Source organism: Lacerta agilis, chromosome 16 (assembly GCF_009819535.1).
Source record: "Lacerta agilis isolate rLacAgi1 chromosome 16, rLacAgi1.pri, whole genome shotgun sequence".
In the NCBI taxonomy this organism is placed as follows: domain Eukaryota; kingdom Metazoa; phylum Chordata; class Lepidosauria; order Squamata; family Lacertidae; genus Lacerta; species Lacerta agilis.
This window is the reverse complement of record NC_046327.1, coordinates 29,483,939-29,507,953: the sequence shown is the minus strand read 5'-3', so window position 1 is coordinate 29,507,953 and position 24,015 is coordinate 29,483,939. Positions and strand designations below refer to the sequence as shown.

The 24,015-nt window shown below is 42.2% G+C and overlaps 1 protein-coding gene and 1 non-coding gene across 2 annotated transcripts; one reads left to right on the top strand and one right to left on the bottom strand.

The window, feature by feature from the left end:
* Window positions 1–2,610: 2,610 nt before the first annotated feature.
* Window positions 2,611–6,371, top strand: AICDA (activation induced cytidine deaminase). Its single transcript, XM_033173169.1, has 4 exons — window positions 2,611–2,830; window positions 5,576–5,846; window positions 5,943–6,058; window positions 6,318–6,371. The coding sequence occupies exons 1-4, from the start codon at window positions 2,663–2,665 to the stop codon at window positions 6,369–6,371; spliced, it is 609 nt and encodes a 202-aa protein (XP_033029060.1). The 5' UTR covers window positions 2,611–2,662.
* Window positions 6,372–13,819: 7,448 nt separating this feature from the next.
* On the bottom strand, window positions 13,820–13,934 carry LOC117061331. The gene has a single exon (XR_004428067.1). It is a non-coding gene; the product is annotated as a U5 spliceosomal RNA (small nuclear RNA).
* Between the last annotated feature and the right edge of the window lie 10,081 nt (window positions 13,935–24,015).

Sequence of the window (24,015 nt, the reverse complement as noted above, 5' to 3'; positions counted from 1 at the left end):
GATCAAGGGAGGTAATAGTACCACTATATTCTGCTCTGGTCAGACCTCACCTGGAATACTGTGTCCAGTTCTGGGCAGCACAGTTCAAGAAGGATACTGACAAGCTGGAACGTGTCCAGAAGAGGGCAACCAAAATGGTCAAAGGCCTGGAAACAATGCCTTATGAGGAACGGCTTAGGGAGCTGGGTATGTTTAGCCTGGAGAAGAGAAGGTTAAGGGGTGATATGATAGCCATGTTCAAATATATAAAAGGATGTCATATAGAGGAGGGTGAAAGGTTGTTTTCTGCTGCTCCAGAGAAGCGGACACGGGGCAATGGATTCAAACTACAAGAAAGAAGATTCCACCTAAACATTAGGAAGAACTTCCTGACAGTGAGAGCTGTTCGGCAGTGGAATTTGCTGCCAAGGAGTGTGGTGGAGTCTCCTTCTTTGGAGGTCTTTAAGCAGAGGCTTGACAGCCATCTGTCAGGAATGCTTTGATGGTGTTTCCTGCTTGGCAGGGGGTTGGACTGGATGGCCCTTGTGGTCTCTTCCAACTCTATGATTCTATGATTCTATCCTCTATGGGAAGCTGCTTTGGTTCCACAGGGATGTTTCATCAGTGAATGAGTTTCTTATGGCACACTAGCTGTTATCTCAGAGCACTCTAGCCTGCTTTAGCCTGGAGCAGAGGTTCCAGGAGGAAAGTGATGGCACCAATGGAAGTCTGGATGAGCCCTGGAAATGGACAGAGCTGAGATGGATGGAGGGGTGCAAAGAGGAGCCTTCTGCAAGTGAATGGTTTTAAGCTGTGTAAATGGATGGGGAGAAATGAGGCAGGGGAAGCTGAAATGGACAGAGCAAAGAGGGGGGGGAGGTATGCAATCCTGAAATATTTCAAAGTCCCTCCAACTTTTGATTTGAGCCCCATCCACCATGGGCCTGTGACACCTGGCAGATTATTCCCAAGAAAATGTGGCCCTTGACAGAAAACTAAGGTTACCCACTCCTGGCCTATAATCTGCTGGAAATTACAACTGCAGCAAATAATGGATATAAATCAGCACAGGTGCTGTTTCCTATGGCCCAAACATGTCGCTCCATATATGCAGGACATCTTCCCACTGTAGCCCTGGGAATGTAAGGCCAGATTCAACTACCCAGTTCCAATGTGGACAAGGTGGTGCTGTGGTCTAAACCACTGAGCCTTTTGGGCATGCCAATTGGAAGGTTGGTGGTTGTTCTGTCCCAGCTTCTACCAACCTAGAAGTTCGAAAGCACGCCAGTGCAAGTAGATAAATAGGTACCGCTGCGGCGGGAAGGTAAACAGCACTTGTCATGGTGTCCTGTTGCACCAGAAGCGGTTTAGTCATGCTGGCCACATGACCCAGAAAGCTGTCTGCGTTCAAGCACCGGCTCCCTCAGCCTGAAGTGAGATAAGTGCCGTACCCCATAGTTGCCTTTGACTGGACGTAACCGTCTAGGGGTCCCTTACCTTTTACCTTAGCTTACCCAGTTCCAGTAATGGAAGCCAACACTTCTGCTAGTGTAACAGGGCTTCGCTCACAACTGCCCCTCCTAAACACCTCTGGAGTGTTGGGAAACCCCTCATAACAATGCACGGGCCTGGGGACACAGGAAGAGGGGAGGTCTTCGGAACATTCTCCTTAGTATGATGTTGACTCTCTCCCATAGAACTGAAACCATCTGAAAGCACCTATAATCTCCTGCTTCATGTGCTTATGAAGTTGCCAATATGGCCCAGGTTGCTTGCAATGCTGCAGTAAAAACTAGCTTGCTTTGAAGGTGAGATAGGACTCAGCCTCTCTGTTGGCATCGGGTCACTATATTGTGCTTGTATGAGCACTCGAACTTATAAAGCCTGTGTTTCAGTCCACCCTCAGATCATCCATGCATGGAAACTAAAGTAGCTGGCTGAGCCCATACTGAGAGTGCAGAGAAAGGAGGTGATGGTGCGCTGGGATTATTTTTAACCCATTCGCTTCTGTTTTGCATTGCCTTTGGGGGAGTGAATGTTTCGCTTTGGTGAACACAGTTGTTCACACTCCTGCTCTGTACTTTGCACACTTGCTCCCACCCTGCTTTAGAGACATTATATAGAAAGAAGCCAGTGGTAGACATAGTGGTATTTTATGTATTCTTATTCTTAAACTTAGTGGGGAGTGATGGTTCACCCTTAGTCTACCAGAGAAGCTCAGCATGCAAAGAGGTTTCAGCATGGGTTTCATAAGCCACTCTTGAGTTCCTATACCAATAATCTAGGAATTTTTACCACTTTGTAACTAAGCTCGGTTTTACTGCCTGTGCAACTTTTCCAAGGCACATGAACCTGACCTTTGAAGAATTTGTATGTAAACCATTTGTAACTTACCAAATGTGTGGTCTTTTTCCTATGCTGGGAGAACTGGGAAACCTTGGAAGGAACTTTTTAAAGGCCACACGTTAAGGTTTTACAGCCTACATTACCACGCTTTACATTGCAATTTTGTGACTTTAAATCTTTGCTGGGCTTCTCTCCCAAAGAGAACTTGCCCCAAACTTGAATCCTGGCATCCAGGAATTCTCTCTATATATTTTTCCTGAACCAATGGACTCCACTAAAGTTGCTCTCTGTTCAGATCACAGCTGTCCTCATTCATACTTGAATACATGTGACTTCAATGTCTGTTTCCCTCCACAGTGTACTTCTGAAACAAAAGAAATTCCTCTACAACTTCAAGAACTTGCGCTGGGCCAAAGGCCGTCACGAAACGTACCTTTGCTATGTGGTCAAACGGCGGAACAGTGCAACATCCTGCTCCCTGGACTTTGGATATCTGCGCAATAAGGTACAAAAAACGCAATAGGGTACAAAACACGAGCGAAGCTCATATCCATAAACACATCCTTCTGCACCAATGAGCACTGGAATGCTCAGCATCTTATCCATTTATTTATTTATTTATTTATTCATTTAGCAATCTTTTTTCACTCTCTGATTAGAATCATTTCTCCTAGTGGTGCAATTGCCATTTCTACATATTCCCACACTCGTTCAGTACTGCTGGATTTGGAGAGATCACATTGGATGGCCTGTCAATATGATTGCTTCCTATGCCAATGTTGCCCAGCCTTCAAGAGGAGTGATTGCGGAATTAGCAGCAACCATGTTATGGCATCTCAGTTCCAACATTACTAGAGTGACATAGGAATTGATAACACGGAAAGAGCAACGGCACCACTAATGGAATACATTCAGGGACGTCCAACTCCCAATAGACTGCGATCTACTCACAGTATAAAAAACTGGCAGTGATCTACCCATTGTCGTAAAAAGACTGGCAGTGATCTACCCAAAATTGTTGAGCTTTTTGTAGGAAGCCAAAGTTGTGGAGCTTTATTTAGGAAAGGCAAAGTTGGGTTGTTGTTGTTGTTGTTGTTGTTGTTGTTGTTGTATGCTTTTTTGTAAGGAGATCACTGAGGGGCCAGAGACCAGCCAGGATCTACCAGGAACACCCCATGTTCTACCAGTAGATCATGATCTACCCGTTGGACATGCCTGGAATACCAGATCTATAGCTAAGGCCCTCAGAAATCCATACAGCATTCTATTTGAATAGACGTATGGATTTGCCCCCACCTAAGAGCAAGCACCTCCACTACCCTTTCTTCCATTTCCCCTTCAATCATCCCTATACCTTCTAAATATCTTAATCTAATGGCCAGATAATACAAATAGCAGAACCAAATGGCAAAACTTTACCTATGCACTTTGAGACAGATCTGGAGAGTGGCTTGCTTGCATGCTCCCCACAACTGCCCTCCCTTCACATTGTACCTTATTTTTCCCTCCATAAGATGCACTTTTTTCCTCCTAAAAATTAAGGGAAATATCTGTGTGTCTTATGAAGCGAATGGTGGTCCCTGGAGCCGAATTGCCCAGGGGCCAAAAGCAGATAGTGCTTTTTATTTTACAAAGAGAAAAAGGGGTGTTGAAAGGACCCCACTCAGCAGCTGATCAGCAAGAGATCAGGAGAGAGATAGGAGTCCAGGCTCTATTTCAGCTCCGCCCTCCTTTGTTGAATGTGCTGCAGAGGGAGGTTGTTTGTTTCCCCAGCTACATGTGACTGGCTGATTAGATTATCTGTCTGCAAACTGTAGAAATGGCTCCCTTTCCTTCAGAAGCTGCAGAAATGTGAGTTAAACCCCATACAAATGGGGCTTTTCCTCTTTGCTTTTTTCCCCTTTGCAAAAGGAGCTTTGCTTTTCTCCCTTTGCAAAAAAGCTGCAAAACTTTAAGCTGATCCTAAAAAAAAACACAGGGCTTTTCCCTTTGCAAAAAAAGCTACAAAACATTTAGCTGATCCTCAAAAAAACCAGGGCTTTTCCCTTTGCAAAAAAAGCTGCAAAACTTTTAGCTGATCCTCAGAAAAACAGGGCTTTGCAAAAAAGCTGCAAAACTTTTAGCTGATCCTAAAAAAAACAAAGAAAAAAAAAACATCCAGGGCTTTTCCCCTTGCAAAAAAAGCTGTAAAACTTTTAGCTGATCCTCAAAAAACAGGGCTTTTCCCTTTGCAAAAAAAGCTGCAAAACTTTTAGCTGATCCTCAAAAAAACCAGGGCTTTTAGAGGAGGAAAACCAGAAAAATATTTTTTTTTCTTGTTTCCTCCTCTAAAAACGAGGTGCACCCTATGGAGCGAAAAATACGGTAATCTGGGTGCTTTAGAAGTGCCTGCATGTAAAATGCAGACTTGAGGCTGGAGTACAAACAGGGTGGAGCTTGTGTACTGACCCTCACTGGCTCCCCATGTGTTCATTTTACACACATACAGAACGTCTGACAAGGCAGCCCTGTTTAGGGAAGTTTTAATGTTTGATATTTTATCACTTTATTATCATCATCATCATCATCATGATATTGGGAGCTGCCCAGAGTGGCAGAAACCCAGCCAGATGGGTGGGGTATAATTTTTTATTATTATTATTATTATTATTATTATTATTATTATACAGTGGTACCTTGGTTTTCGAACATCTTTGTTGACAAACATTTTGGTTTTCGAACATGCCTCAGGAGTCGAACATGCCACATGGCTTCCGCATGCAATCAATCTGTGTTCAGCTAATCTCAGGAGCTCTCTTGCAACAAATTTGTTTTTGTGACTGTCTGTGCCTCGGTTTTTGAATGTTTCAGAACTCAAACGGTCTTCCGGAATGCATTACGCTAGAAAACCAAGGTAACACTATATGCGTAAAGCTCACCTAATCTTCTCTGTGATGTGCTTTTTACTTTTGTACTTTTCAGTTTCTGGGCAGGGTTTCTGGAAGGTATCATTCAAATACACAGGCAAAATGGTATCCTTGAGGGAAAACGTTTGATTCTACTAATTGTACAAACTAGTCCAAGCACTTATTTGCAGACTAACCAACTCATTCCAGGAAACAGGGAACCTCCAGACTTGTCTTATGTTCTCTCACACCTTCACTTCTTGTGCCTCAGCACAAATGCTTTGTTTGACCATTCATTGTTTATTGGTATTATTTTGGTCCTGCCCCCCCCCCCCGTGCAACATCCTTCTGTGTTGCTACTTCAGTCAGGTTGCCATGTTGAAGTTCTCTTCCTGCGTTACATCGCCACCTGGGACCTGGACCCAAGGCACTGCTATCGGATCACCTGGTTCACCTCATGGAGTCCGTGCTATGACTGCGCCCGGCATGTGGCCGACTTCTTGTACGCCTACCCTAACCTAACCCTGCGCATTTTTGCTGCCCGCTTGTACTTCTGTGAGGAACGGAATGCCGAACCTGAGGGGCTGCGTCGCCTCCACCGGGCAGGAGCTCAGATTGCCATCATGACCTTCAAAGGTGAAACAGGGTGGAGGGATGGGTTTAGGAGGTGGCAAAAGAGCTGGAGGGGAAGTCGAGCAATGGAAGATGAACATCACGTCTCTCTTTTGTCAGATTACTTTTACTGCTGGAACACCTTTGTAGAGAACCGCAAGAAGACCTTCAAAGCTTGGGAAGGGCTTCATGAAAATTCTGTGCGTCTAACCAGGAGGCTCCGCCGTATCCTTTTGGTGAGAAGTATTTCCCTCTGCACCCTGGAGCGAGGTTTTCTACCCCTTTTCTTGTACCTCTTTCCCCTCCTTCCTTGCTGCCCTTGTTTTTCTCACCTGCCTTCTCTGCTTCCTTTAACTTGATTTTTCAGGATCACAAGCCTCCATCTTTTCCTGCCCTCATCTTTTCTTCATTTCTCATCAGCTTTACCTCTAACCTTTTGTTGTCCTTCTTCTTGTGCCTCCTGCAAATCTGACCATTCTCTTCTTTCTTTCACAGCCCCTTTATGAGGTTGATGACTTGCGAGATGCCTTCCGAATCCTTGGACTCTGAAATGCTAAGGTAGTGGGCAATGGGGAGGGGAAATGGCATGCCAGCAACATTCCAGGAAGAGTCTTGAAATATTCAACTCCATGTCCCAGTTTTTCCTTCTCTGCTATCATGAACATGTGCATCCTGAGAAAATGTCGGAATAAACGAGGAAGACATTCTGAGGCTACCTTCAAGAGCACACTGCGGCTGTGCTCTGTTCTTTGTTGGGAGAAGCCAGAGATAGACTTGCCAAGCCACAAGACCCTATTGATCGTTGCTCTTACTGGGGACAGCTAGACAAATGAACATCTTACAGAGATGGCACTTAGAGCTCGAGAGGCTTTAGCCAAACCACTTAGCAACTTCATCAATTTGCAGTTCAAAACCTTAGACCCAGCTTAAATTGTGGAAATGTTCAGCATCTACAGAAAGCACTAACGTCATTTGGAACAAAAGACAAAATATGAACCATTATGCCTCATACTGAGAACCTGTTAAGCATCTTCCCACACATGTTTTCAGCAGACACACACACTGGCACAGAATGGACTTGGAAACTATGATGCGGTCATTATACCCCACAAGCACTGTGTTGATATGCGATCAATTCATTATGAGGATAAGTGATATGTAAATATATTTAGTATTTAACAATATTTGATCAATTGCCTGCTATGGTATTACTATTTAATAATTGATTCTGCTTATCTGTAGTTTAAAGAAGATTGATTCTTCTTTTCTTCCAAAGAGTTCTTCAGTATCTCATTACTGCAGATCCAGAGAAGGAAGTCCAGAATCTTGGCAACTGTGACATTTATTTGCTAAGCATTAATTCCTTTCAATGTAGCAGAGTAGCATGCTTATTCATGGATGTAAATAACAACATTTTTATGTACACAACCCAGCTTTTTTTCCCCTATGGCAATTGGGTAAGAGAACGGAACAAGAGTTAAAATATTGGGGGGAAATCTAGAGCTTATGAGAGAGCAATCTTTAGCTCCTGGAAAGGGTGTTTGAGGAGCTGTTGGATTCTCTGCATCTCCCTCTCCATGCAGGTCCACCAGCAGAGATGCTTCAGTGTGGCAGTGAAGCTTTTTTTTTTAAAAAAAAATTATTGGTATTTCCACATAAAACAACAAATAAAAGACATACATTCTACATATAAAAACAAACACAGCACAAAATACAAATAACAATCAAATAAAAAACTAATACATACCTCTCACCCTACATGTGGGAATATACCTCGCAGGTGCGCTTGCACCTGTGGCCGTTTGTGTTTATTTCTAATTAATTATGCTTAATTTTACTGTATCCTTCCGTCTGCAAAGGAAAGGTAATAACAGGATCCGGCAGGCGATTTGCTGCTGGGATCCCTCCACGAGGTTTTAGTGGCTCCAAACTTTAAAGTGGTCAACGGTCAGTTAATCTGCTTCCCGCCCAAATTAGGGCAGCAACAGAGTTGTGATTGCTTCATGTATCGATTATGACGTTGGTTGTTCATTCAATAAAAGCTGCCGCTCCCTGCTTGGGTGTGTGGAGAACGCGCGGAAAAGCCCAGTGAGAAGAACGTTGCGTGGCAAGCCTAGGCAAAGCGAAAGTGAAACCATCCACGCAGGGCAGCTAAAGCCGTTTCCCTCCAGACTGCAGTCTTCGTAGTTTTATTTCAATTTTACTTTCAAAGTCTTTCATTTGGCCGTTTAGTTTTGGCCACCTTTAGCCTTATTTTGCTCCTCGGAGTTTTTTGGACCAGACAGACGCTCGCAATCATCAACGAGGCAACCTTCACGAACTCACAGAACTCAAAACCTTCAGGTTGCAGCCAGCGGTTTTCTTTGTCCACGGCGCGGTGTGAGCAGGCTCCGGAATTACCGCCCGTCCCGCCCGCAGGCTGCCTATCCCTGTAACTGGCGCCCCGTGTGAGGCCATTTTCGTCTTGCACATGGGAGGCGTCAGCAAAAGAATCCCCACACCTACAAAAACACAGGAACACACCAATCTACTTATTATAATCTTATTTCAAATCTTGTTTGGGGGACTTCCTCCGTTCTCTCTTCTGCGTTCAATTCTAATTTACTTTAGTAACTTTGTAACTATTTTAACAATCATTCACCATTATTCTTAATCTTCAAATAACATCTTATCTTATCTCTATCAACTTATTCCTAACCATAACTTCTAATATAAAAAACAAAATCTTAATTTCTTATATACTATTTTAACCTAACATTGTAAAGCTATCACCTATTATATTCACTGACTTCACTTCAAATGTCCAACTTTTCACGTTGTTTCAAATAGTCGTTAAATTTCTTCCAATCTTCTTGCACCTTCTCCTCCCTCTGGTCTCGGAGTCTCGCGGTCAGTTCTGCGAGTTCCTTTTTTTTTATTTAACAGATTTTATTATTTTCTGCATTAAACAACACATAAATCCAACACTTAAACACTTAAACAAAAATAATTAACAAAGAATAAAACAAGAAAAAAAGAAAACATAAGCACATTAAACAATATAGAAATAACGAAGATAAAACCCATACATACCCAAACCAAAACATATAATTCATTGTTAAATTCTAGTTCCTCTCTTCTTTAAAGGGGACTTCCCCCGTGCTCTCAGCTGCATTCAATATCAATATACTTTGGTAACTTTGTAACTAATTTCTTAACATTTACCACTATTCTTAATAATCATAAAGATACTCACTTACCATTTATAAATCATCACTTAAACAATATATCCTTAGATATTTCTAAACATTTTACAGCATTCATAACATTACTTCTTATGTATTATTTTTCTCTAACATCAACTAGCTAAAGCCATATAAACAAACAGATTCTGCTTCAGATATCTAACTTTTCACGATTTTTTAAATAGTCCTTAAATTTCTTCCAATTCTGTTGCACCTTCTCCTCCCTCTGGTCTCGGAGTCTCGCGGTCAGTTCAGCGAGTTCCATAAATTCCATTAATTTCATCTGCCATTCTTTGACTGTCGGAATCTCCTCACCTTTCCAGTTTCTTGCGAGTAGAATTCTAGCAGCTGTTGTGGCATACATAAAAAACACTCTATCCTGACTGGGTATCTCATGGTTATACATGCTCAAAAGGAAGGCCTCTGGTTTCTTACCAAAAGTAATTTTCATTACTTTTTTAATTTCATTATAAATCTTCTCCCAGAAAGCCTTAACCCTTGGGCATGTCCACCACATATGATAAAAGGTACCTTTTACATCTTTGCATTTCCAACACATATTACTTGTAGCATGATACATCTTGGCTAACTTCACTGGTGTCAAATACCATCTATATATCATTTTCATAATATTTTCTCTTAATACATTACAAGCAGTGAATTTAATACCTTCCTTCCACAACTTCTCCCAGTCATCCATCATGATATTATGCCCAACGTCTTTTGCCCAATCTATCATCGTAGATTTAACCAATTCATCTTTTGTATGCCACTCTAGCAACAAGTTATACATCCTGGAAAGGTTTTTAGAGTTCGGTTCAATCAACTCTGTTTCTAGCTTTGATTTTTCTGTTTGAAAACCAATTCTTTTATCTAATCTAAAAATTTCATGGATTTGATGATACTGCAGCCAATCGGTGACCTCCTCTTTCATTTGGTCATTGCTTTTCAACTTGAAAGTTCCACCTTCCCGCTGCAGTATATCTGCATATCTTGGCCATCTTGCAGACATATTAGGTCTCTTATACGCCTTTGCCTCAACAGGTGATATCCACCTAGGAGTCTTTCTTTCCAACAAATCTTTGTTTCTCATCCAAACCTGATAAAGGGCTTTTCTAACTATGTGGTTCTTAAACGCCTTGTGGGCCTTTACCTTGTCATACCAAAGATAAGCATGCCATCCAAACACATTATCAAAACCTTCCAAGTCTAATACATCAGTATTATCTAATTTAAACCAATCCTTCAGCCAGCAAAAGGCCGCCGCCTCAAAATAAATCCAGTTCTGCGAGTTCCATGTAGTCAATTAACTTCATCTGCCAATCTTCTACTGTTGGGAGTTCTTCACCTTTCCAATTTTTAGCAATCAAAATTCTAGCAGCTGTTGTGGCATACATAAAAAACACTCTGTCTTTTCTGGGTATCTCATAGTTAGTTATGCCCAACAGGAAGGACTCTGGTTTCTTATAAAAAGTGTTTTTCAACACTTTTTTAAGTTCATTATAAATTTTCTCCCAGAAGTCCTTAACCTTTGGGCACGTCCACCACATGTGATAGAAGGTACCTTCCACATTCTTACATTTCCAACATTCATTACTCAATCCATGATACATCTTGGCTAATTTAACTGGCGCTAAATACCATCTATATACCATTTTCATAATATTCTCTCTTAGGACATTGCATGCAGTAAATTTGATACCTTCCCTCCACAGCTTCTCCCAGTCCTCTAACATGATATTATGGCCCACATCTTTTGCCCAGTCAATCATTACAGATTTAACCATTTCATCTTTTGTATGCCACTCTAGCAACAGATTGTACATTCTGGAGAGGTTTTTAGAGTTCGGTTCTATTAGTTCTGTTTCCAACTTAGATTTCTCTACTTGAAAGCCAATTTTCCTGTCTAACTTAAAAACTTCATTTATTTGGTAGTACTGCAACCAGTCAGCAACGTCCTCTTTAAGTTGTTCATAACTTTTCAACTTAAAACTTTGACCTTCTTGTTGCAGTATGTCAGCATACTTTAGCCATTTTGCAGACATGTTGGGCCTCTTATAGTCCTTGGCCTCCACTGGAGATATCCATCTAGGGGTCTTTCTCTCCAATAAGTCTTTATTTCGAGTCGAAACCTGATACAAGGCATTCCTAATTATGCGGTTTTTAAAAGCCTTGTGGGCCTTAACCTTATCATACCAAAGATATGCGTGCCAGCCAAATACATTATCATGTCCTTCCAAGTCCAATACATCCGTGTTTTCTAACTTAAACCAGTCCTTTAGCCAGCAAAAGGCTGCAGCTTCAAAGTAAATCCTTAAGTCTGGCAGGGAGAATCCACCTCTCTCCTTAGAGTCTGTCAAAATCTTATATTTTATTCTGGGTTTCTTCCCCTGCCAGATAAATTTGGATAAGTCCTTTTGCCATCTTCTAAAACAATCCAACTTGTCTATAATCGGTATCCCTTGGAATAAAAACAACATCTTTGGTAATACATTCATCTTTATGGCCGCTATTCTGCCCATCAAGGATAACTTTAACCTAGTCCATGTCTCTAGGTCTCTTTTAACCTCATTCCACAGTTTTTCATAATTGTCCTTGAACAGGTTTATATTCTTTGAAGTCAAATTCACCCCTAGATATTTTACCTTTTTGACAAAGTTCAATCCAGTGTGGTCTTGCAATTTCTGTATCTGCAATGGTGTCATATTTTTTATCAGTACTTTAGTTTTGGCTTTATTCAGTTTAAATCCTGCTACTTGTCCGAACATATCAATTGTCTCTAATGCTTTGGGAAGACTGCTTTCTGGTTCCTGTAGGGATAACACCAAATCATCGGCAAAGGCTCTCAATTTATATTCCTTCTCTCCCACCCTTATTCCTTTTATCTGCTTATCAGATCTGATCATATTCAAAAGGACCTCCAGGACCGTAATGAAAAGTAGTGGGGAGATAGGGCACCCTTGTCTCGTTCCTTTTTCAATCCTAATTTCTTCTGATATTACACTGTTTATAATGATTTTTGCTTTTTGTTCTGTGTAAATAGCATTAATGCCATTCAGAAATCTTTGACCGACCCCCATCTTTTCTAAATTTTTCTTCATAAAAATCCAAGAAATATTGTCAAAGGCCTTCTCTGCATCAATGAACATCAGTGCAGCGTCTGTATTTATCTTCTTTTCCAGCCTTTCCAATATATCCACAATAATCCTTGTGTTACTGTTTATGTGTCTTCCAGGTAAAAAAACTGCTTGATCTTTGTGGATATAGTCCTTCAGCACTCTTTTTAATCTCATGGCCATGACATTTGCAAAAATTTTATAATCCACATTCAGAAGCGAAATTGGTCGGTAATTCTTCATAGATGTTTTATCAGAATCTGGTTTCAAAATCAGTGTAATATATGCTTCCTTCCATGAGTCTGGTGCCCTGCCTCCCTCCAGCAGTCCATTGCATACATCCTTCAACGGCTGAATCAGCCAATCTTTCAAAGATTTATAGTATTTTGCAGTCAGTCCACCTGGTCCTGGGGCCTTCCCTATCTGCATGTTATTGATTGCGTCTTCCAATTCTTGAGTTGAAATTGGGTGGTTGAGTATTGTTACTTTCTCTTCTGGGACTCTGTGCAAACCATTTTTCTCCAATAATTGCTCAATATCTTTCTCCTCTACTTTCTCTTCTTTATACAATTGTTTATAAATTTTTTGAAAATATTTCCTAATCTCCTCCGGATTCTCCACATCCTTGTCCTTAACCTTTAAATTGGTGATGGTATTCAATTTCTGTCTCTTCTTTAGCTGCCAAGCCAACATTCTCCCACATTTATTTGCCGAATCAAAAGTTCTTTGCTTCATCAATTTAATTTTCCATTCAATTTCTTGATTTAAAATCTTTGCATATTGGGACTGCAAGATCTTTATTTCTTTCTGAGTATGTTGGTTTTTCGGGTGCCCTCTTAATTTCTTCACTTTTTCTTTTATTTGGTCCAATAGTCTTTCCTTTTCTAGATTTTGTTGCTTTTTCTTTTTGGCTTTTTCCCTTATGAGGAACCCTCTCATCACCGCCTTACTTGCGTCCCAAACAGTTCTTTTCTCCACTTCTGAGTTCAAATTTATCTGAAAATAATCTCTCATCTTCTTTGCCGCTTCTTCAACAAGCTTGGTATCTCTCAACAATGCATCGTCCATTCTCCATCTAAAAGAATCCTTGGAGAGAATTTTTAAATCCAATTGTACAGCATTGTGGTCTGAACATGTCTTGGGGCAAATTACTGCCTTCTGTATTTTTGGTGCCAGTTCTCTAGAAATCCAGATGTAATCAAGCGTCGACCACGACTACTGTGGTTCTGAAAAATAAGTTGCTTCAGTTTCTGTTGGATTCTTTAATCTCCATGTGTCAATTAAATCCAAATTGTCAACCATCTGAAAGAAAGTTTTGGGCAGTTTCCCCTCATTTGTAATTTTTGTCCTTTGTGATCTGTCCATCAAAGTGGAAACTGCCCCATTGAAATCTCCAAGACAAATCAGTGAAGCTATTTTGAGGACAGAAACATGGTCTGTGGTGGTGGTCAAAAAGGGTGTTCCAAAAAGGGGTGGAGGAGAGGTTATAGACTGAGTGACATCTGGTGACTTCCGGACCTGCTGGTGGCTGCTTTGGCGCCAAAAGAAGCCCTGCTTCCTCACCATCCTCTTCTCTTGAAGCAGTAATCATCTAAGCACTGAAGTTGTATAAATGCTTTTTAAATTTTTTGTCAACAGTATGAATGAGAGGTAACTTAATCTATTATATTATAAGCACTTACCTATAAGCACCTACTCATAAATGTTGCTCTCCACGGAAATCTTTAGTAAAAGGTGAAAGATTTATATGATCTGAAGAGAAACCAGAGTCATTGGTTCAGGAACTAGAAAAGAAAATGTTATTTTGAGACTGTGTAGGGGTTGGGCTGAGACTGTGTAGGGGTTGGACTGACAAGCCCTGCACCTTCTAGGTCCCCGATGTCACCATTCAGAGTACAGACTCAAGGACATGTTATGGAAATAAAGGGGGGGGCACTTATTGGAAATCAGTTTTGTCACCTCTTCCCCCCAAACCCTGAGACAATGAGCCCAGCCACCTTTTATTCACAGTTGCATAAGCACTACACTACAGAATGGCCTGCACCCAATCTTGTTTTTGTACAATCTTGTTTGTCCTCAGTAGCCAAAATTATATTATCAATGTATACAGGCAGAAATCTGGTGCTATTAAAAGCAATCCTTTTGGTTGGTTAATTGGTTTGGCAACTTCCAGGCACATGATGTGTGATGTTAATTATTTCCCCAAGAGTTAATTGATAATTCATCAGAGGCAGCTACTGAAGAGCTATGGGAGTCAGGTGAGGGTCATGTGACCTGTCAATCCGAGCAGCTATTGGTGAGGGTCAGATGACTTCTCAATCCCAGCAAGTATAAAACAGGGCGGCCAATGGACTGCTCAGGCCCAGTCCATTCAGAGTACAGACTCAAGGCCATTGGTTCAGGAACTAGAAAAGAAAATGTTTTTTTGAGACTGTGTAGGGGTTGGACTGAGACTGTGTAGGGGTTGGACTGACAAGCCCTGCACCTTCTAGGTCCCCGATGTCACCATTCAGAGTACAGACTCAAGGAAATGTTATGGAAATAGGGGGGGCACTTATTGGAAATCAGTTTTGTCACCTCTTGCCCCCAAACCCTCAGACAATGAGCCCAGCCACCTTTTATTCACAGTTGCATAAGCACTACACTACAGAATGGCCTGCACCCAATCTTGTTTTTGTACAGTCTTGTTTGTCCTTAGTAGCCAAAATTATATTATCAATGTATACAGGCAGAAATCTGGTGCTGTTAAAAGCCATCCTTTTGGCTGGATAATTGGTTTGGCAACTTCCAGGCACATGATGTGTGGTGCTAATTGTTTTCCCCAAGAGTGAATTGATGATTCATCAGAGGCAGCTGCTGAAGAGCTATGGGAGTCAGGTGAGGGTCATGTGACTTGTCAATCCGAGCAGCTATTGGTGAGGGTCAGATGACTGCTCATTCCCAGCAGTATAAAACAGGACGACCTGGCCAATAAGTCCATTCAGAGTACAGACTCAAGGCCATTGTTTCAGGAACTAGAAAAGAAAATGTTTTTTTGAGACTGTGTAGGGGTTGGACTGACAAGCCTTGCACCTTCTAGGTCAGTGTTTTTCAACCTTTTTTGGGCAAGGGCACACTTGTTTTATGAAAAAAATCACGAGGCACACCACCATTAGAAAATGTTAAAAAATTTAACTCTGTGCCTATATTGACTATATAAAGTAATTCTCTTGAATAGGAATCAAATAAACACAATTTTTCCCACGGCACACCAGGCAACATCTCGCGGCACACTAGTGTGCCGCAGAACAGTGGTTGAAAAACACTGTTCTAGGTCCCCGATGTCACCATTCAGAGTCCAGACTCAAGGAAATGTTATGGAAATAGGGGGGGCACTTATTGGAAATCAGTTTTGTCACCTCTTGCCCCCAAACCCTCAGACAATGAGCCCAGCCACCTTTTATTCACAGTTGCATAAGCACTACACTACAGAATGGCCTGCACCCAATCTTGTTTTTGTACAGTCTTGTTTGTCCTTAGTAGCCAAAATTATATTATCAATGTATACAGGCAGAAATCTGGTGCTGTTAAAAGCCATCCTTTTGGCTGGATAATTGGTTTGGCAACTTCCAGGCACATGATGTGTGGTGCTAATTGTTTTCCCCAAGAGTGAATTGATGATTCATCAGAGGCAGCTGCTGAAGAGCTATGGGAGTCAGGTGAGGGTCATGTGACTTGTCAATCCGAGCAGCTATTGGTGAGGGTCAGATGACTGCTCATTCCCAGCAGTATAAAACAGGCCAATGGCCTGCTCAGGCCAATGGCCTGCTCAGGCCAATAAGTCCATTCAGAGTACAGACTCAAGGCCATTGGTTCAGGAACTAGAAAATAAAATGTTTTTTTGAGACTGTGTAGGGGTTGGACTGAGACTGTGTAGGGGTTGGACTGACAAGCCCTGCACCTTCTAGGTCCCCGATGTCACCATTCAGAGTACAGACTCAAAGCCATTGGTTCAGGAACTAGAAAAGAAAATGTTTTTTTGAGACTGTGTAGGGGTTGGACTGAGACTGTGTAGGGGTTGGACTGACAAGCCCTGCACCTTCTAGGTCCCCGATGTCACCATTCAGAGTACAGACTCAAGGCCATTGGTTCAGGAACTAGAAAAGAAAATGTTTTTTGAGACTGTGTAGGGGTTGGACTGAGACTGTGTAGGGGTTGGACTGACAAGCCCTGCACCTTCTAGGTCCCCGATGTCACCATTCAGAGTACAGACTCAAAGCCATTGGTTCAGGAACTAGAAAAGAAAATGTTTTTTGAGACTGTGTAGGGGTTGGACTGAGACTGTGTAGGGGTTGGACTGACAAGCCCTGCACCTTCTAGGTCCCCGATGTCACCATTCAGAGTACAGACTCAAAGCCATTGGTTCAGGAACTAGAAAAGAAAATGTTTTTTTGAGACTGTGTAGGGGTTGGACTGAGACTGTGTAGGGGTTGGACTGACAAGCCCTGCACCTTCTAGGTCCCCGATGTCACCATTCAGAGTACAGACTCAAGGCCATTGGTTCAGGAACTAGAAAAGAAAATGTTTTTTGAGACTGTGTAGGGGTTGGACTGAGACTGTGTAGGGGTTGGACTGAGACTGTGTAGGGGTTGGACTGACAAGCCCTGCACCTTCTAGGTCCCCGATGTCACCATTCAGAGTCCAGACTCAAGGAAATGTTATGGAAATAGGGGAGGCACTTATTGGAAATCAGTTTTGTCACCTCTTGACCCCAAACCCTCAGACAATGAGCCCAGCCACCTTTTATTCACAGTTGCATAAGCACTACACTACAGAATGGCCTGCACCCAATCTTGTTTTTGTACAGTCTTGTTTGTCCTTAGTAGCCAAAATTATATTATCAATGTATACAGGCAGAAATCTGGTGCTGTTAAAAGCCATCCTTTTGGCTGGATAATTGGTTTGGCAACTTCCAGGCACATGATGTGTGGTGCTAATTGTTTTCCCCAAGAGTGAATTGATAATTCATCAGAGGCAGCTGCTGAAGAGCTATGGGAGTCAGGTGAGGGTCATGTGACTTGTCAATCTGAGCAGCTATTGGTGCTATTCCCAGCAGTATAAAACAGGACGACCTGGCCTGCTCAGGCCCAGTCCATTCAGAGTACAGACTCAAGGACATGTTATGGAAATAAGGGGGGGGGCAGTTACTGGAAATCAGTTTTGTCACCTCTTCCCCCCAAACCCTGAGACAATGAGCCCAGCCACCTTTTATTCACAGTTGCATAAGCACTACACTACAGCATGGCCTGCACCCAATCTTGTTTCTGGACAATCTTGTTTGTCCTCATTAACCAAAATTATATTATCAATGTATACAGGCAGAAAAGTTGTTTTCCTTCATTTGCCAGGAATCCTACAAAAAAGTGGCACTAATAAAGAAACATTCCAGTGTGGCAACAGAAAGCAAACTAAAAATGCTTTGGCAGTTGATCAAAACTATCCAGCAATATCAAGTTATAGGAAAACTGGTGCTATTAACAGCAATCCTTCTGGTTGGTTAATTGGTTTGGCAACTTCCTGGCACATGATGTGTGATGCTAATTATTTCCCCAGGCCTGATGTGTGATGAGATTCAGGTGAGGGTCAGGTGACTTGTCAATCCCAGCAGGTATATAAGAGGATGACCTGGCCATTCTGGGCTCTTGAGTGCAGGAACATGAACACAAAGAGGCAAACACTATGCAGGATACAACAGGTTTATTTTGGATCGCATATGCAAAGCAAAAGGTGCAGGGCAATAATTCGCCAAACTGCACACATAGAAACTGGTGTGCACATTCTTTTATACATGCTTATAGGAATTCGAAACTTAATTCATAATTAGATCACATGTTTTACAAGAATTCACGTGTTTTCTGGGAAATCGAAACTATCAGCCTCCATTCGGAGCCCACCCTCCTGTCTGAGAATGTGAAGGGGTTTCCTGGCAAGCCTCCTACAGGTTGGCAACATAGAACTCTGGCTTTTGAGCACAAAGATCCACTACTGTTTGTTCAAGGTTCAACACTCAGATCTATTTATTTGCACCTGTGCTTACTAATCAGCAAGAAAGTAAGAAAGCATGACTTCAATTAACTAACAAGAAACTTATTGCATCAGGTAGGGAATACAAAAGCATAAAAGCAATATCGCAATAATAGCAATGAGCCTACTAACATTATGAAAATACCCTAACAAACTTCAATGGAATATCTAGCTGGATACTTAAAATATGAAGCTTAATATATTGGGAAATACACTCCGGAAAGAAACCTCTCCCCCTTTCTTGTCTTGCAGACTGGGTATTCAGGCTATTTTTGACTCATAAGACTTAAGCTGCCTTGTCCCTTCAGACAGCGTGCATTCGCCTTATCTTCAACCTTGAGACATGTGGCAGATTGCGCTGCAAGAGGCCTCTTTTCCTGCTTATGCCAATTCAAAACTGTTTTTCTTCACAGAGGCTTGTAGGAGCAATAATACACAAATATATATGTGAATATAGGGATACACAGCTCTATAAACAGGCTAAGAAGAGCATTAAAAAGCATTTCACAACAGAGAATTGTCCCCCTTCATTCCCTCCTTCTCTTGTGCCCATCAAGCTGTGTGTGGTAATTATCCCTCCGTTTGTGGTGGTGTCAGGATGGGGTCATGCAAATGCTGCGCGTTGTGCAGAATGGAAATATTTAGGTGCCGTGTTCGATCCACAGATGCAGCTTGCAGGGGGGGAAATTCGAGAGGGCGAGGGAGCATGGGTCCGCTGTGGAGAGTGGAGCACATTTCTTGTGCACGGGTCCTGCCTGCAGAAGGGATTTGTGCTGCGGAGCTGTTGTGGAAAATGCCTATGTGGTTGTGTTGACAGGTGTGCAAAGGAGGGGTGCAGAAGCTAAAGGTATCTGTCTATATGGCCTTTCAAAAGGCCAGGTTGTGCAGTCAGCTGGGGCCTGTAAATAGCCAGGCCGGGAGCCACCTTAAGTTGAGGCTGCATAGGCCTTGTGGTGCACATGATTCAGATTCTATTCAGTTGAACCTCTGGTTACAAAGTTGACATTTTTTTTAGCAATGCCCCCCTAGTGAGCCTTCTTTTGTTCACTTCTTTTTATTTCAAGGCAGTGCAGACCTATGTTGTGGAACTGCAAACCTTTCCAGTCGTGTGTTACTCCATGTGATCCCTTGTTTTCAAATTCAAAACTTGACAACTATGATTACATCTCATCCATCAACAACAAAAAGATAAGCAGAAAATTAAGATCCAAATTGCGGGGATTCGGTGCTGGAGCTTCCCGTGTGTGAGTCTAGGCCACCCACACACGGGATACCAGTTGCTGGGGAAATGTGGCCAGCGTTCCACGTGCGTATTGGCACGGGGGCCGGCTGAAGACAGGTTCTTACTTTGCTCCAAACTAGCTGAACAGGAATTCCGACCCTCGGACTGGCCATAAATTCCCCTCCAATCCTTTCCCATGAAGCTAAATCTTTCGTTCCCTCTTTAGGGACCCAGGGGCAAACTTCACCAATAGTTTTTACTAACTGCTCTATCTCTGACTCAGAGACAGGGTGACCATTCTTTTTCAGGAGGTACAACAAGTCTTCACAAAACTTAAATTGAGCAGATGAGAGTGAGGAGCCCATTTTTACCCACCCGTAGGCTTTACTTTTCCCACCCGTAGGTGACCCGTAGGCTTTACTTTTCAACCCGTAGGTTTTTTAACCGAAAAAACTTTTTTACTTAACCCGTAGGTTTTTTGCTTGCGCCCGTAGGCTTATTAAAACTTCCTCCCTGCCCGTAGGCTTTTACCTGGGAGATTCTGCCCTGCCCGTAGGCTCCCTTCCCACCCGTAGGCTTTACCGGGAAGATTCCTTTACCCGCCCGTAGGCTTCTACCAAAACCCTTGCCGCTTTACCCGGGGACCCCTTGGGGTGAACAAAAAATTCCGCGCGCAAAATTGACCAACAGCTTGGTCTGGGCAAGCGGTGGACTCGCTAACTACGGCGAAGTCCTGGGTGAACCGGGCTGTTATGCCTCACCTCAATTTCTGCTTCCGGACCACTTCCGAAATGTTGCCTCTCACCGGAGCCTCCGTAGAAGCGATTCCAACACGCTTCGCCTCACACGGGGCACCAGTTGCGGGGATTCGGTGCTGGAGCTTCCCGTGTGTGAGTCTAGGCCACCCACACACGGGATACCAGTTGCTGGGGAAATGCGGCCAGCGTTCCACGTGCGTATTGGCACGGGCGCCGGCCAAGCCTGAAGTTGCGTGAGTAAGTCGGAAATGATGATGCCTCGGAAATGAATGGATGCCTCGAAAATGAATGGATGCCTCAAAAATAAATGGATGCCTCGAACTAACTTGAAGTTACTTGCGACCTCCTGTACTGTTACCAACGTAAAAGCAATTAAACTAAGGGCAAAGTTAAAGCACTAAGGTGAAACCCCTGACGTTTTTCAAAATTAAATAAAAAAACCTTTTCCCCAATAAAGACAGACACCGATGTTTCTTTTATGGCCTTGGCTGACCCGCATAGGCTCTTTACGCTTTGCTGTTCCTAGCCCTACGCTAATCTTTCCCTAAACTCTCAGTCCCTGCACCGCCAAATCTTCCGCAATGCTAAACTAAATAAAACTATACTGCCAAATCTTCCGCGATCTAAACCTATGCTAGGTCTAAGGGCTATCTAACCTTCACCACCAAGTCTTCCACGATCTAGACCCTAACTACCACCTGCACGCGCTTCCAACCCATCCAACCCTCAGCCCTAAAACCCTTAAACTAAACTTGACTGAACTAAACCCCAAAGTAAAAGAACGAACTGACCTGCCTAAGCGGGGAGCCTCAGCCTTTTATTGATAACCAAGTGTGACATCATAACCAATATATTTACCAATAGGAACGCTGTTGCTGCCCTCCAAAAAGGCGGGAAGCAGATTAAACGAGCATTGATAACTTTGAAAACCTCTGGAACTACAATTTTAGGCAGAGTAATCCCAGTGGCAAAATGCCCACTGATTCTTACTTCCACTTCCACTTTTAAATGGAAGGATACGAAAAGTAATAACCATTAATATAAACAAATAACCGCGGATCTTAACGGATCCACGAAGTGTATTCCCACACCAAATGACTGCATAAATAAAAATGTTTTTTACCTGGTACCTAAAGGCAGATAGTGATTGCACCATGCATGCCTCCCCCTGGGGACAGTATTCCATAAATGGGGAGCCACCACTGAAAAGGTCTCTTTCCCTACCAGCATCCTCTGTTGTTGTTGTTCAGTTGTTCAGTCGTGTCCGACTCTTCGTGACCCCATGGACCAGAGCACGCCTATCCTTCACTGCCTCTTGCAGTTTGGCCAAACTCATGTTAGTAGCTTCAAGAACACTGTCCAACCATCTCATCCTCTGTCGTCCCCTTCTCCTTGTGCCCTCCATCTTTCCCAACATCAGGGTCTTTTCTAGGGAGTCTTCTCTTCTCATGAGGTGGCCAAAGTACTGGAGCCTCAGCTTCAGGATCTATCCTTCTAGTGAGCACTCAGGGCTGATTTCTTTAAGAATGGATAGGTTTGATCTTGCAGTCCATGGGACTCTCAAGAGTCTCCTCCAGCACCATAATTCAAAAGCATCAATTCTTCGACGATCAGCCTTCTTTATGGTCCAGCTCTCACTTCCGTACATTACTACTGGGAAAACCATAGCTTTAACTATACGGACCTTTGTCGGCAAGGTGATGTCTTTGCTTTTTAAGATGCTATCTAGGTTTGTCATTGCTTTTCTCCCAAGAAGCAGGCGTCTTCTAATTTCGTGACTGCTGTCACCATCTGCAGTGATCATGGAACCAAAGAAAGTGAAATCTCTCACTGCCTCCATTTGTTCCCCTTCTATTTGCCAGGAGGTGATGGGACCAGTGGCCATGGTCTTAGTTTATTTTGATGTTGAGCTTCAGACCATATTTTGCGCTCTCCTCTTTCACCCTCATTAAAAGGTTCTTTAATCCCTCCTCACTTTCTGCCATCAAGGTTGTATCGTCAGCATATCTGAGGTTGTTGATATTTTTTCCAGCAATCTTAATTCCGGTTTGGGATTCATCCAGCCCAGCCTTTCGCATGATGAATTCTGCATATAAGTTGAATAGGCAGGGAGACAATATACAGCCTTGTCATACTCCTTTCCCAATTTTGAACCAATCAGTTATTCCATATCCAGCATCCTCTACAGTCTACATCTTCCTCAAAGGCAGTGTGTGGAGCAGGGCCTCAGGTGAAAAATGCATAGGCTCTGTTTGATGTGTTTGGTTTTATTATGCATTAAAAAAATGTCTTATTTTCTACAGATTATTTTTATGTGCACCAGCTAGAATTAAGCAGCACAGAAATGCTGTAAATAGAAACAGTAGGGGAAAGTGGGGCGCGTTGAGCCATGGGGCACATTGATCCTTTCCATTTTAAAACCGTACTTTATCTTTTATACAAAGTTTGTGGCAACACAACAACAACAACAGTGATACTACATATTGTCATTGTGTTTGGGTTTGTGTTTTCAAATAAGTTTTTTTTAAAAATCCAGATTTGTTAAATTAGGTAAGCTTTAGTAAAAAAATTTATATGTATTGTGAACCATGTTGCTCTAAAATTTGTAAAGGTAGCTGAAATACGTTTTCATTTATGTGATCATAGTTAACATAGCTGCAGTATGTACTAAAATATTTGTCATGGCTGCCAGCCTGTTTTGCGTAAAATAGATTTATGTCTGAAATGGTGATGTGGGGCACATTGATCCAATTGGGAATGGGGTACATTGAGCATGGTTCAATGTACCCCATAGAAAATATCATTCATAGTTTATTAGTTTTTGTGTTATATTCTGTTAGTTTACACTTCTTCAAATGTTTAAATTAATAAATTTATATGAGACATCAGAAAGTGATGGAGACATTGAAGCAGGAAAGGCTGTGTCAAAAATTATGAAAGAAAAGTTGAATGCGAACCAGCTGCTTGAAAGTGACTCGACTGATTTTGAAACCTTTTCTAAAGATGAACTAGAGGAAGAAGAAAATATAGAATTCAACAAGACTGATGTGAAAGAGGGAAACTTTGTTATTGTGAAGATTTTAGGAAAAACTACAATTTCCCATTATGTTGCTGAAGTTACCAGAACTGATGAATATGGGGACTTCATTGTAAAATTTCTAAAACGTGTTCTGTCCAAAGTGAATGACCAGTTCACTCCCTCTTCTGAACCAGAAGCTTTGATTCCTTTTGAGGATATTGTAAAATTGTTGCCTAAACCACTCTGCTTCGGAGGAACTGCTCGTGCTTCTAAGATGGTAACATTTCCATGTTCACTTAATGAGTACAAGTTGAAGTGATGCTGACTCTTAAGAACTGTGAGATACTTTTGAAACTCTTTTGGAAGTTTATACTGTGTAGTAAAAATGCCTTATTTGCTCTTAAATTGGAATGGCTCAATGTGCCCCAAATGAAGGATCAATGTGCCCCACTACTGGGGCACATTGATCCATTATTTTGAAAAACTTTAATGTGATTTTTTGTCATTTTATTCCATCAAATGAGAAACATTAACCCTTTGATTTTGTTTGGAATAGTACCTAATAATTATTAAATGCAAAAGTTTTCTGTTATGTGCATTATTTTGAGGTGTGTAGAGCTTAAAGTAAAAAATGGCTCAACGTGCCCCACTTTCCCCTAAATTGCTGTGCGACTATGGACACAGCAAGCTCCAACAAAGTTTACACACACACACACACACACACACACACACACACGTTCCAGGTAAGGCTGCGCCAGTCTTTTTATTATTATTTATTTAAATCACGGACT